The sequence below is a fragment of the Stomoxys calcitrans genome, chromosome 1 (assembly GCF_963082655.1).
Source record: "Stomoxys calcitrans chromosome 1, idStoCalc2.1, whole genome shotgun sequence".
NCBI lineage: Eukaryota > Metazoa > Arthropoda > Insecta > Diptera > Muscidae > Stomoxys > Stomoxys calcitrans.
The window spans coordinates 232,490,850-232,503,738 of record NC_081552.1 but is presented as its reverse complement, the minus strand read 5'-3'; the positions used below and the strand labels follow the sequence as shown (position 1 = coordinate 232,503,738).

The 12,889-nt window shown below is 36.6% G+C and overlaps 1 protein-coding gene across 12 annotated transcripts in view; it reads right to left on the bottom strand.

The window, feature by feature from the left end:
* LOC106091255 (PAN2-PAN3 deadenylation complex subunit PAN3) overlaps positions 1-12,889 on the bottom strand; it is a 154,867-nt gene that overhangs the window by 29,141 nt on the left and 112,837 nt on the right. For 11 of the 12 annotated variants that reach the window (XM_059360123.1, XM_059360143.1, XM_059360103.1 and 8 more), the window contains 2 exons: positions 9,068-9,144; positions 7,135-7,227 (listed from right to left, as the gene is read on the bottom strand). In XM_059360123.1, the coding sequence (XP_059216106.1) occupies positions 7,135-7,227; positions 9,068-9,144 (170 nt within the window). The remainder of the gene's footprint in view (positions 1-7,134; positions 7,228-9,067; positions 9,145-12,889) is intronic. The other variant, XM_059360158.1, reaches the window with a different exon arrangement.

The window sequence follows — 12,889 nt, the reverse complement described above, 5'->3', positions numbered from 1 at the left end:
ATAAACTATTGCATAAAACTGCATTATTTGTTTACTTTAAATTTTCTTCAATTACCCAAAATAAGTGAATTTATTATCAATTTTGCTAATGATGAATACTTTTTTTGACCGCTGTACATATTTTCAGATTATTTCGGCTCCAGGTAATCCGACAAATATTAAAACTTGGTGTTGTTGTTTTAATTAGTCGATTTAAGTTTAGTTTTTCCAACATTTCGTATAAGAACGACTCTGTACACTGTAGGAAAGAAATCGTTTTTTATATAATTTTTTGTTTTAAAATTCAATTCCTAGAGGATGATCAAGGGCGGTGATCGAAATATTCGAAAAATAATACCAATGACTAAACAACAACACCAGTTTTAAATAAGTTCGATGACCTAGAGCCGAAATAAGCAGAAAATGTTTTTTTTTTTTGAATTTCTTAAAAATTTGTTATGCTAAAAAAAATTGCGTTGTTTGTGTTATTTTTGGCGAACAATCGTCATACCACCGCAAATACAAGAGGGACATAAGCATGAGTATTTGCGTAGCTCGCAAATACTCATACACATCAGCGCCACCGCAAAATCATTTGTGTTTTTGCACAAACTGGTTGCGTTGATTAGAGTTGAGTGGTTGCGTTAGTTGCGTTCCTTTAAAAAGTCAAGTATTTTTGCGGTGCACCACAAATGCAATACACCACTGCAAATCTCTGATACGTATCACTGCTTTGTGGCACCAACGTTTTCATAATCGTCTATGTGTAGCGAGAAAACTTTTAATCTAACTCAGTTCGAAAACCAAACTTGGATTATCTGCTACCTGAAGGAGTGCTTCTTGTTGTGATGTTTCAAATGTTCTTGTTTGTAAGGGACTCCATGACAATGCGTCTTTCAGGCGGAGACCTGCGCTGTCCTAGGGGTACTGAAAGCGGTTTTCATGCTGCAGCGGGCCATGTAACATCGAGGCTAGTTAAAAGATGCAAAAAGCCCATAGAGGCTCTGCTGGGTCCCGTGTCATCAAAAAGAGGCTGGAACGGGACTGGTATGAGTCTATGTTGAATGCAAACAGTGCTACGAAATCACTCAACTCCCCCTATACGATCTGTTTGTTAGGGTGGAAGTTTTTTACGATGACAGCGCAAACGAAACGAAAGCTGGATATGTGGGTTGCAACGTTGCCATGTATTTTGCGGAGCCCTTAACAGGTCATCCGCGATTGCCACTGCACCTTGTGACAAAGTCGAAAGTAGAAACAAAATACTAAAGTCACTTGCTGGCTACTTGGGTTGCAGACAGGAATTCTATACGATTTCGACGATCATGTACCAGATATTCAAATCTCGTCAGGTCCTGAGCCAGACTTAAGACAAACCCATAGACATCTTCCACCCATTTGTCCAATACAAGAGAAATTTCGATGGACTCTTACGTATTGAATTTTTAGCCAATGCTGAGCTACATACAGGGTAGCTTACACGTAGTGTTACCATTTCGAACGACTGCACTTTTGTCCGTCCGTCTATCAAAATCACAATAGCGGTCGAACATACAAACCGTTCTCTGGATTTGAGATCTTAAGCCGCTTGGAGACACAATTGTTATCCATATAAAATTTGACACGTAGTGTTTTGTTAGAATTCCCAACATCCGTGGTTAGTAGGGTGTACTAAATTTCCCATGAACATTCCATTAAGGAACAGGGGATACTTCTCTCATATCAATGAATGCAGTCCCATTAAAGTTTAAGCTCAATGATAAGGGGTCTCCTTTTTTATGATGAGTCCGAAGAGCGTGCCGCATAGTGACATCACTTGGTAGAGAAGTTTTAACATGACAGGATACCTTACAAAAGTAGCCAGTATTAGTAAGGGGATAACCGGCGCTGAAAAAATTAGTTTTTTTAAGTTCACGCCGGGATTTGAACCCAAGCGTTCGGCGCCATTGGCCGGTCTATGGTAAGTTATGCAGCGCCAGTGTGGTCTCGTCAGCTTTGTGACACGCAGTGGAATAATATTCAGATTTGTCGGAATGCCGCCCTCTGAACTGCGACGGGCTGTCTCCTCAGTTCTCATGCGGACCACCTTCATCAGGAGACAAAGATCCTACCAGTTCGAAGACATAACTACATGCTGTCTAAGCAATACTTTTTGGTCTGTGATCGCCATCAGACCATCCAAATCATCATCTTGTGAATAGATATCCACCGCCCAGAAGCCTTAAGGTAGATCCACATGATCTAGAGCGTGAGTTTCAGCGCTACAAGAGAGAACCTCTAGATCAAGCGGCATATCAAGCTGGTCTAGACAACATTCATGCAGACACGGTAGCAGATGCGGTAAATGGCTACCAGGTGAATGTAATCCAAGGAGAACGACCTGCCCATTGCACGTAAGGAAATTGACCTCCGCCGGCAAACCAGAGTAGTTCTGGCTCAATTACGTTCCGGCAGATGCAGCCACCTCAACTCCTACAGAGCAATGATTGATGCCGACGTGCAAGATGTATGTCCCGATTGTAACCTGGGACAGCACGATACACGTCACCTGTTTAACTGCCCAGCCAGAGCCACCCGACTCAGACCTAGATCCCTGTGGACGCACCCCATCTTAATCGCAGAGTCCCTGGGTCTTGACAGATCCAACAGAACAGAACAGCAGAATCCAGCAGACGAAAGATAGAACACAACAAACTGCTACAACAATAACATAGACGGACATGCTAACCTCAGGCTCTATGAAAACGATTGGAGAGCGACCATCGACGGTCACACCTGCTCATACAATAACATGAGATGGAAAATTATTTCGGATGGCTGTTAGGTTACATTGGAAAGAGGGTGCGGATATTAATCCGCCCCACTCCACTATGAACACACACCTAAGCCAGTAATCGGTTTGTTGTGCGCTCGGATGGCCGCTGGAGTAGGCTCAAATTCTAGTTCGTGCGCTCGGTTAAGGAAATATGATCTTCTGGTAGTTTACGAGTCGCTAAATTTTTGGAAAATTCGTTACGTTCGTGCTAACGCAGTAACATTTTTGTTCCTTCGAGTCAAACTTTTTTGCTTTTGTGTAACCACCACCACCACCATGGCTTTTGGCAACGCTACCAGTGAGATTATAAAGATTTATGGAGCGATATAAAAACAATTTGTTCACCTTGAGGTGTTTGAGTTCGCCAACAACACCCGTTTATAACTTTTTTGCTTTTGTGTAACCACCATCACCATGGCTTTTGGCAACGCTACCAGTATGATTCTAACGATTTATGGAGCGATACAAAAACCATTTGTTCACCTTGAGGTGTTTGAGTTCGCCAACAACACCCGCTTATAACGATTTATGGAGCAATAAAAAAGCAATTTGTGCACCTTGAGGTGTTTCAGTTCGCCAGCAACACCCGCTTATAACTTTTTTGCTTTTGTGTAACCACCACCAACATAGCATTTGGCAACGCTACCAGTATGAATATAACGATTTATGAGACGACATAAACTCATATTGTTCACCTTGAGGTGTTTGAGTTCGCCAACAACAGCCGCTTATAATTTGCCAGCCAAATATAACGCAATCACACTATTAGGCATGTACTCCTTCACGAATAACTTCTTTTTATACCCACCACCATAGAATGGGAGTATAGTCACTTAGTCACTTCGTCATTCCGTTTGTAACACATCGAAATGTTAATGTGAGACCCAACATAGTATATAATTCTTGTAAGTTGACATTCTAAGTCGCTTGAGCCTTGCCCGCTAACATTCATACAGTTACTGTTAGAATGTATCTGTTATGTTGGTAATACATAATTTTAAAATTTAGAGAAATTCTGCAGAAAAAGCTCATTGGGAGCTTTCAAATCCATGCATTTATTTTTAAAAAATAGCGGTTCGAAAAGTATTTTTTTTTTTGAAAACTATGGCAGCTCTGGATTACACGGGCCTAAAATTATGCTATTTTTTCAGTTTTTACATGTATTAAAACATATATAGTGTGAGTTCGCGTACCCAAAAATTTGGGCAAATAGTTACTGGAAGTCGTTCGCGTACTTTATTTGCCAGCAGAAGAGAGCGGGAGAGTGTGTGAGAGCTAGCACAATTCTGAGAGTTTGGTAAATGAGAGCTTGCAATTTCTGCTGGAGGTTTTTTCCCAGCAGAAGTTTGCAGCATCGAACAGCTGCTTATGAAAACCAGCTGTTTAATTCAATTAATAGCAAAAGAGAGTAAAGGCTGTCCTTAATCTCCTGCAAAATTTTACTGGAAAAGTACGCGAACAGACCTATAATTGTCACCAAAAAAATATAACACTATTTTTAAGTGGCTTTTTTCCAGAATATGCTTCATATAATTAATTATTCTATGTCTATGTTATTGTCAGTGATGCCAAATGTTAGGAACTAGGAAAAACATATCAATATTATACACAACTAAAATCTATCGTTAAAGCTCTATATTACACGCACACAAACACTAAAACAGTTTAAAAATGCTGTGTTTTATTTTAGCCCTTGTCCAGTTCAAATCAGATGTTCTGGACAAAATTTCTTCTTCTTCAGTGCTGCAAAGTTGTACATCATGCGATAACAGATAATAATGATCGATTAATCGTGATGTGCACTTAACAGTTCCAAAGCAGAGTTTACATGGCACATCATGATCGTACTCATCGTGTTAACTGCAGCTTTTGCCTAAAACGGTACATCGATTTTTTCTTTTCTTTGATTTTATTTAAATTTTCATACTTTACTTCGCATTTCTTAATCTTATTTGTCACAGAACGTGTTTTTCATATCTGTCAATTAATGATTACACATTCCTTTGTAAATGGTAATCGATAGACGTCATTCATCGAAAAAATCAAATGATTTTGATTTTTCAGCCATGACTGATGGTTATGTGTACATGTGATGAATACACCTTTGTTTTCACCAATACTATTACAATGATCATACATCAGATGTGTCATGTAAACTCAGCATAAAATAAAACACAGCAAATATATCGTCGGGGAAAGATAATTTTCCAAAATTATCGTTATCGGATTTATATGTGTATGGCCAATATTTTTTTTTTAATATTTGAAATTTTAAACTAAACGCATCTGAGGAGGTCATTCGGACGGCCTTGTTTTAGTATTATCGTATCGTGCAATTTTCCACCGTAAAATCTATGCAAAAAAATTTTACTTTCCTTTGATCATGATAAAATAAAAAAGAGCCTTTCTTGTCCATATATGTCCGATAATTTTCCAACATTCTTATGTTTAAGTTAACCAACGCTAAAAGATACTAAGCTTCTAATATAAAGTGATACATTAGGCCTGTTTTAATCTTTAACCGGATAGATATCCAGCGCAAAGTTGTACTCTCTGGATATCTAATCCTTTTGAAATAGCAACAGATAACTGCATAATAAAATATAACAATTGCTTGGCACTGACACTAAAACTAGGCAACACTTAAGGCGTAAACAGAATTAGAGCGTTGAGGAGCGTCGCATTGAAAAATGCAACTCTGCAAACAAATATCAAAAACTCAACTCGCAAAAGTTAAACAATTTTTACATTGACGATTAAGAACACTACTTCAGAATGCAGCACCGAATTATTTTAACTTTTCCGCATGGTTTTTGTGGGATTTGTGTGCAGAGTTGATTTTTGCAAACAAAGCTCGACGCGCTCATTCTGTTTGGGCCATAAGTTGAAGTAACATACTATGCGCGCGCATCAAAAACGCATTAGAAATACAACTCTGCAAATAAATACCACAAAAGCAACGCGCACATTTTAAGCAATTTCTAGCTTTGCCGCATAAAAACACTTATTCAACATAAAATGACCCTCGAGTTCAATCGTCAAAGTTGATTAACTTTGCGCGTTGCTTTTGTTGGATTTGTTTGCAGAGTTGTATTTTTAATGCGCACGCATTGTATGTAAAGCTACAGTTACACACCACGCGCAGCACTTATCCGTACTTACGCGTGCATGTCAAAAAATTAAAATAGTTTGGTTTGTATTGTGTGAGTTACACAACAAATGCACGCACGCAAGTTAACCAACTCTTAACTTTGAACGCGTTTCAAGGCGCAAAACATATGATTTGAATATGTTTACTGTTCAAAAATTCTTTTGCAGTCCGTAAATTAAAGAAATTCTTTTATTAAAATCATATTAAACCACATAGTTGCCAATTTTCATTGAAATTAACTTTGGAAATGACATAAATAATCTGATTTTTAGAAATTCGTGCGCAGCAAAAGTTGCATGTAACACAACCAAACGAACGCATGTGGGCGCATTAGATGGCTTAAGCACGCAGAGTGCTGCGCGTGGTATGTAACCCCAGCTTTACTCCACCTTTAATTTTTCTACGCACTACACTCCGTTTTTAGTACCATATGTTGTGTATAGAGCGAGCTATCGTTATCGTTATGCTATCACATGAATATGGATATCTTACCAGTCCAAAAATTAAACAGGCCTATTAAAGACATTAATTTTGCTACTATGTGATTTTAACTACTTTTGGGTGAAGCTCAAGGAATTTTTTAACATTTGTGTATTGAGCTCCTCCTAAATTACAACGGGAACAACGGCATCGATGCCTGTCATGTTTGAACCTTCATATATGTTGCGATGGACAGTGGTACCAAATCGGCCAACGTCATTAACTTCGGTAGGCAGTTTTTCGATTCCGCAAAGCCTTTCTTTTTATTCCAACGTATAAAAAATGTCAACAAATATTTTTTAATGAACAACCAAATGTTTCCATGTTCTACAAGCCGAATTTAATGTATGCTCTACCATATTCTCCGGAAGATGTATTGGAATGTATGTTGGAAGGCATACACAAAATCCGCATGCGAAATCTCAGCCAATTGGAATAAAAACAGCTTCATCAAATGTGAACATCGGTTTAACGGGGAGATAGAACCGATTTTGATTTTTTGCAGAATCAAAAAAAATCTACTTAAGACTTGTATGGACTACATTGATTCTGGCCCACTGTGCGGCATTAAATGAAGAAAGTTTTAGATATACTGCAATATGATGTCAAGCCATTCTATACAACTGGACTTTCTTTTGACAATCATAGATGCCGTATGTTCCCAATTAGGGGGACCCCTCTATCTAGGGTGGGTTTCAATTAATTTTACCTGAGATTTTTTATTCGATAACGGTGAATCCAGGTTAAGTAAGGAAAATCCCGCATTGACACCATATGTTGGCGTGGCAACATTTTGTCGATTCTTTTGAATTCAAATGGATTTCATTCGATTCGAGTGAAAAAAATAATAATAATATCAAGAAGAAATAAGATTTAATATGTGAAAGATAAACATGAGAACTAAAATTGGTATATACAGTGAGCTTCAAAATAAAGTATACAAGAGGCATGATTTTGCATTACTACTATCGCTAAATAAAATGTCGTTCTTCTTCTTTATTTGTATAAATAGTGAATTTAAAGGCTGAAATAAAAAAATTTTTTCGAACAATTGCTTCTGTATGCATTATTTTGACGTTCACTGTACATCCAGTGAACGACAAAAGTCTATGATGCCCCAACTAAAATGCCTTACAAATCTCTATGGAAATTTGCGGAGATATTTTTGTTCATTTATATCAGCATTGGACAAATATGCTATAGTGCGTAATATTTTTCATATTGATCGCCAAACAATCTTCCGCGAATTATCTAGATGAAGGTTACGTTCACGGACGAGCTCGTTTAAGAGTCGTGGCCACTCTCTAGTCGTGAGGAGTTGTATCCTCAAAATGAATCTACTGGAAGGGTGTTCCGCGAATCTTCCACATGAATTACTAAAGAGTAAGTCAAAAGTGTCTTGAAGACCTAAGAATCGTAGAAGAATCGTATGGACGAGTAACAAATTAGTGTTTCGGAAGATTTATAAAAAAAAATTCTCTTCTGGATGAGTTGCGCATTACTCTCCAGGACGTGTAAAAAACAAGTGTTTTGGAATATTTATTAAATATGGTTCTAAAAGAGTTGTGCGTTATTCGGTTGGAAGATTCAAAAAATGCATATCAAGATAAGTTGTTCATACAAGACGAAACAACTACGAAAAACTTAAAAAAGTTTTTTTTTTATTAGTCCTCATATTCGTTATATCAATTACCAATCGTCATATAAACCAATTGAGAATTCTGTTTGGTGTTGTGGAAGGTGTCCACTCAAAACAAAACATCGCATAACATAATTCAATACAAGTCCTAAACACACCATGCATGAAAATAAAAAAAATCGCAAAATGTTAACTCAGGCGATTTATAAACAAATCTTTTGGACGATTTTTAACGCAATGGGTTGCCCAATAATCGTAGCGAAGAGTTGCTAAAACTTCCGCACACGCAATGGATTGTCCAATGATAACCTAGAGAAGGTTTCATAAGTCATACGGGCCATTATAACTCAATGGGTTGTAATAGAATCGTCGCGAAGATTTGCTGAAACTTCTACACACGCAATGGATTGTCCAATGATAATCCAGAAGAGTGTTTCATGACTTATACGGACGATTATAACGCAATGGGTTGTAAGAGAATTGTAGTGAAAAGCTCCTTCAACATCTGCACAGGCAATAGATTGCCAATGACAAGAGAAGAGTTGCCTAAACTTCTGCACGCGCAATGAATTGTCCAATGATAACCCAGAAGAGTGTTTCACGACTTATAACGCAATGGATTGTAAGAGAATCGTGGTGAAAAGTTGCTACAACATCTGCACAGGCAATAGACTGCCAATCGTAGAAGAGTGATTCGCAACTCATACGGAAGAACAATTGCGTAAAAATCTTCCAGAAGATTGTTTTTCATCGCGGGGACGAACACTCTTCCTAAATTATGAAAAATGTTTGTACGGTAAAATAAATGTTCTTGTTCGCGTACAAAAAAATGTGTCATAGTGTGTGTGCATCTGCCCGCCACTGAGCTTATATCCTTATTTTTGCTTATCGTCCTCCTTTTTTGCTTTCTTAATCTTATTTATGACTGATACGATTTTTTTTTAAATTTAGAATGAAATCTTAAACTTATTTAATTAGCATCATTTTAGTTTCTTAAACTTACCATATATGTTGCGAGTTTACTTTCAGAAGGTATGACATTTGATGGTGAATAAAAGATTGGATCCATAGCAGCAGTATCTAAAAGGAAAATACAAACAAAATGATTAAAAAAATTTTAAATTAAAAAAAAAAAAGTAAAAATTGATTAACCCATTAGCGCCTGACCCCCGATTACCTTGTCCGATTTAAATGATTTATATTGCCATAGTAATTTGTTTAAATTTTTTTGTTTTTTTTTTATACAAATTTAAAATAAAAAAAAAATCTTTATTTCATAAGACACTTTTTTTTACAAGAAAAAATCATTTTCTTAATTTTGACTTTAGCAGAAAATCGAACCACCGATAAGAAACTTGATACAGCTTTAAATCCGAATTTAAAACAAATCTATGTCTAATTTTTGCTAAGACCGTTAACCCTTTGATGACGAAGAATTAACCGCTCGATAAAGTTTGGATTCTAATGCATATTCGTTCTTAGAATAGTCCTATATACTAAGTAAATTGTCGCCAAAATGGTAAAAATATTGTCCATTCTATGAGAAAAAACATGGGATATATGTCCCATTTGTTCTCAAAGATTAATAATTGGGTAGAAAAATTTTTTAGAATATTGCCTAGAATTAAAAAAATCAGATCGTGCAGTCTGTTTAGACTGCCAGAGATGAAAACACCATACAAATAATTCATGCGTGATTTGTTGTGTAGGGGTGGTGGGTATACAGTGAGCGTCAAAATGAAATGTAGAAAAGCATTTGAATAAAAAAAAATATTTCATCTATATATTTACTAGTTAGACGGAATACGAAAATAAAAAATTTTCCTTTCTGAAGCAACATTTATTTAATGATAAAAGTAAGTTGAGATATTTGGCAAAAAAAAGTATGGCTTTTGTACACTTTATGTTGGCGCTCACTGTAAGCTTCCTCATATAAAAAAATCGGCAAAATCCAAAACAAATAAGTTCTATGGAGGTTCAAGAAACAAATTCGGGGCTACATCTATTTATAGAACTATCTCGGCTGGTTTGAGTATTTGAGACAATAATGGTCAACTCCAGCCAAATTGGATAAACATTGAGGCTCTTAGGGGCTATGGGGATTTTGGGATATATTCTTATATATATGCCTCATATGCAATCACCAATGACCTATATTAAAAAAATATATGTACAAAATTTAAGGCTACAAGCTGTTTTCGCTTGTACGCTCATTGTTTCGATAAACGCGGGACACATGGAACGAAAAAAAATAAAAATCAGGAATAAATATCAAATAGGGTCGTAAATCGTTTTTTTGAGGCGAGGCGAATAAAAATATTCTTCCCATGATATAGCGGTGAGCATAAAAAAGATTTTCCGCCTTAAATTTTTGGTCTTGGCAAGTCAAAATATTGAAAATGGGGACTGGCCCGACCGTTATTCCGGCTTGATCTCGCGACACATTTCTTCAACAGCTCTGTCATAGAATAAAGGAAGATTCGTAATACCTTTCATTTGAGTCCCATATTGTCGAGATTGGCGGGTTTTAGGGATGGGAAACCTAGGCTTGATTTTCGCTTGAATCTCAACACCCAACTCCGAGATCTGGCGTTTTTGAAAATTAGGATAATGGGGAGATCTTTATGAGAACGTGAGATGGCTCCTCAGACATTTCGTCCCTAATATAGATATCGAATTTGAACTCTACTTCAAAATACCTTTCATTTGGGCTCCATATTGCCATTTTAGGAAAATAAGAACTACTCGAGGGAATAATGGGGGTGGGTGACCTACCAGACACTTGGTTTCGTAATTGGATAACAAATACGTAATCCACTCTTAAATATCTTTGATTTGAGCCCCATATTGCTATGTCCTGTTTAGGGATGTTTTGGGGGTGGGGTGTCCCCCGAAAACTTGACCCCACAATTGGATATCAAATTCATTTCTGACTCTCAAATACCTTTCCTTTGAGACCCATATTGCCATGATGGGTTAATTAACCTATTTGAGTTTAAGGCGTAGAAGGCCTCCCAGATTCGTAATGTACTCCTAACTACCATTCATTTGAGTCCCATATAGCCATGATCGACTTGTATTCCCATTGGAGAATTTTTTTAGGAGGGGCGACCGCAAATTACTTATATTTGTACTACATTTTTGCATGCCATGTTCGTTATCTAATCCCCTATACCTTTTATTTGAGCCCCATATTGACATGAAAGTCCAATATGTCTGTTTGGAGGAGTTGTGGGGTTAAAACGACCCCCTGGGTACCAATTCTTATATTCATATTCGTATTCTACTCTTCATTACCTTTCATTTGATACCCATATTATTCCAATCGGTGCATTTCTGATTTTTGGTGGTGTATTTGGGGGTTTTTTACTTTCTTTTTAAAAAAAAAAACGGTCCATTTCGAGGTACTCGACTTAACACTAAATCTGTTTCGACCTTTTTACTTTTTGATTCTTTTCGCCATTATTCGATTTGAAAGCCGTTTAATCGACTTTTCTAAACAGTGAAATTTTATATTTTTTACACAAAAAGTCGATTTATCGATTAGTCGAAAAAAAACTTATAGGCAGTTTATACGGCACGTCATAACCGTACTCATCGTGTGTACATGTTGATTAGAGCTTTTGCCAAAACGGTACATCAATTTCTTCTTTTTTTTAATGTTCCATACTTTTCTTCTCTTTTTCCATATTTTGGACAGAGCGTGTTTTTCTATATCTGTCAAGAAATGATTACATATTTTTGTGTAAAAGGTAATTGATAAATGCCAATCAAATGATTTTGAATTTTCAGCCATGACTGATGGTTATGTGCACATGTGACGCATACATCCTTGTCTTCACGGATACCATGACATAATTACCAGGTTGTGTACCGTAAACAGCTGAGTACACTTTTTTTCTCGCGAAGTTCACTATCTGTCAACGAGTTTTGGTTGTGTGTGTGTATTATAGTTAAGAATCATAACTATACTGGTAACATGCCAACCAAATGATTTTGATTTTTGAGCCATGACTAATGGTTATGTGCACATGTGACGCATACATCCTTGTCTTCACGAATACCATGACATATTTACCAGGTAGTGTACCGTAAACAGCTGAGTACAATTTTTTCTCGCGAAGTTCACTATTAGTCAACGAGTTTTGGTTGTGTGGCTGCATTATAGTTAAGAACCATAACTATACTGGTACCATACACAAAATCCGAGTTGCACTAATCACTGATTTTGACAGGTAGTGCACTCAATATTTTGTTGTTGGGCAACTGCCACTGACGAATACTATTACAACGACCACGCATCATGATGTGGCATGTAAAATCCCCATTAGATCCCTGCTTTCGACCACAGACAATAGATTCTTATAGATGAATATTCCCTCTCTCATAAAAATGGCTACCAAGAACAACGATTAGATATCTCACGCTTTCTTCTGTTTCATTCTTAAGTCGAGTAAGAGTGGAGAAAAGCGAATTGGACAAACATAAAAACTGTAGAAAAACACAAGTCAAAATTTGAATTCAACATCACATTTGACAAAAGAAATTTTCATAAAATTGCATTATTCTCCAAGATCAACCATGACTGAAATTTGTTTGACTAAATACATTGAATTGAACTTGTCCTCGAATTTTCTAAATAATGGCAACCCTATTAGTTACTTCTTTGCATTGACATCCATGACAAACATAAATAACTTCGATGATATATCGTTTTATCAGTTAGCTATTTTCCATTACAATAAAAATGTCTTTTAAAAGTACACATAAATATTATTAAAAATATCGATAATAAATTATGACTTATTTGTTTGTTTTTTCTCAA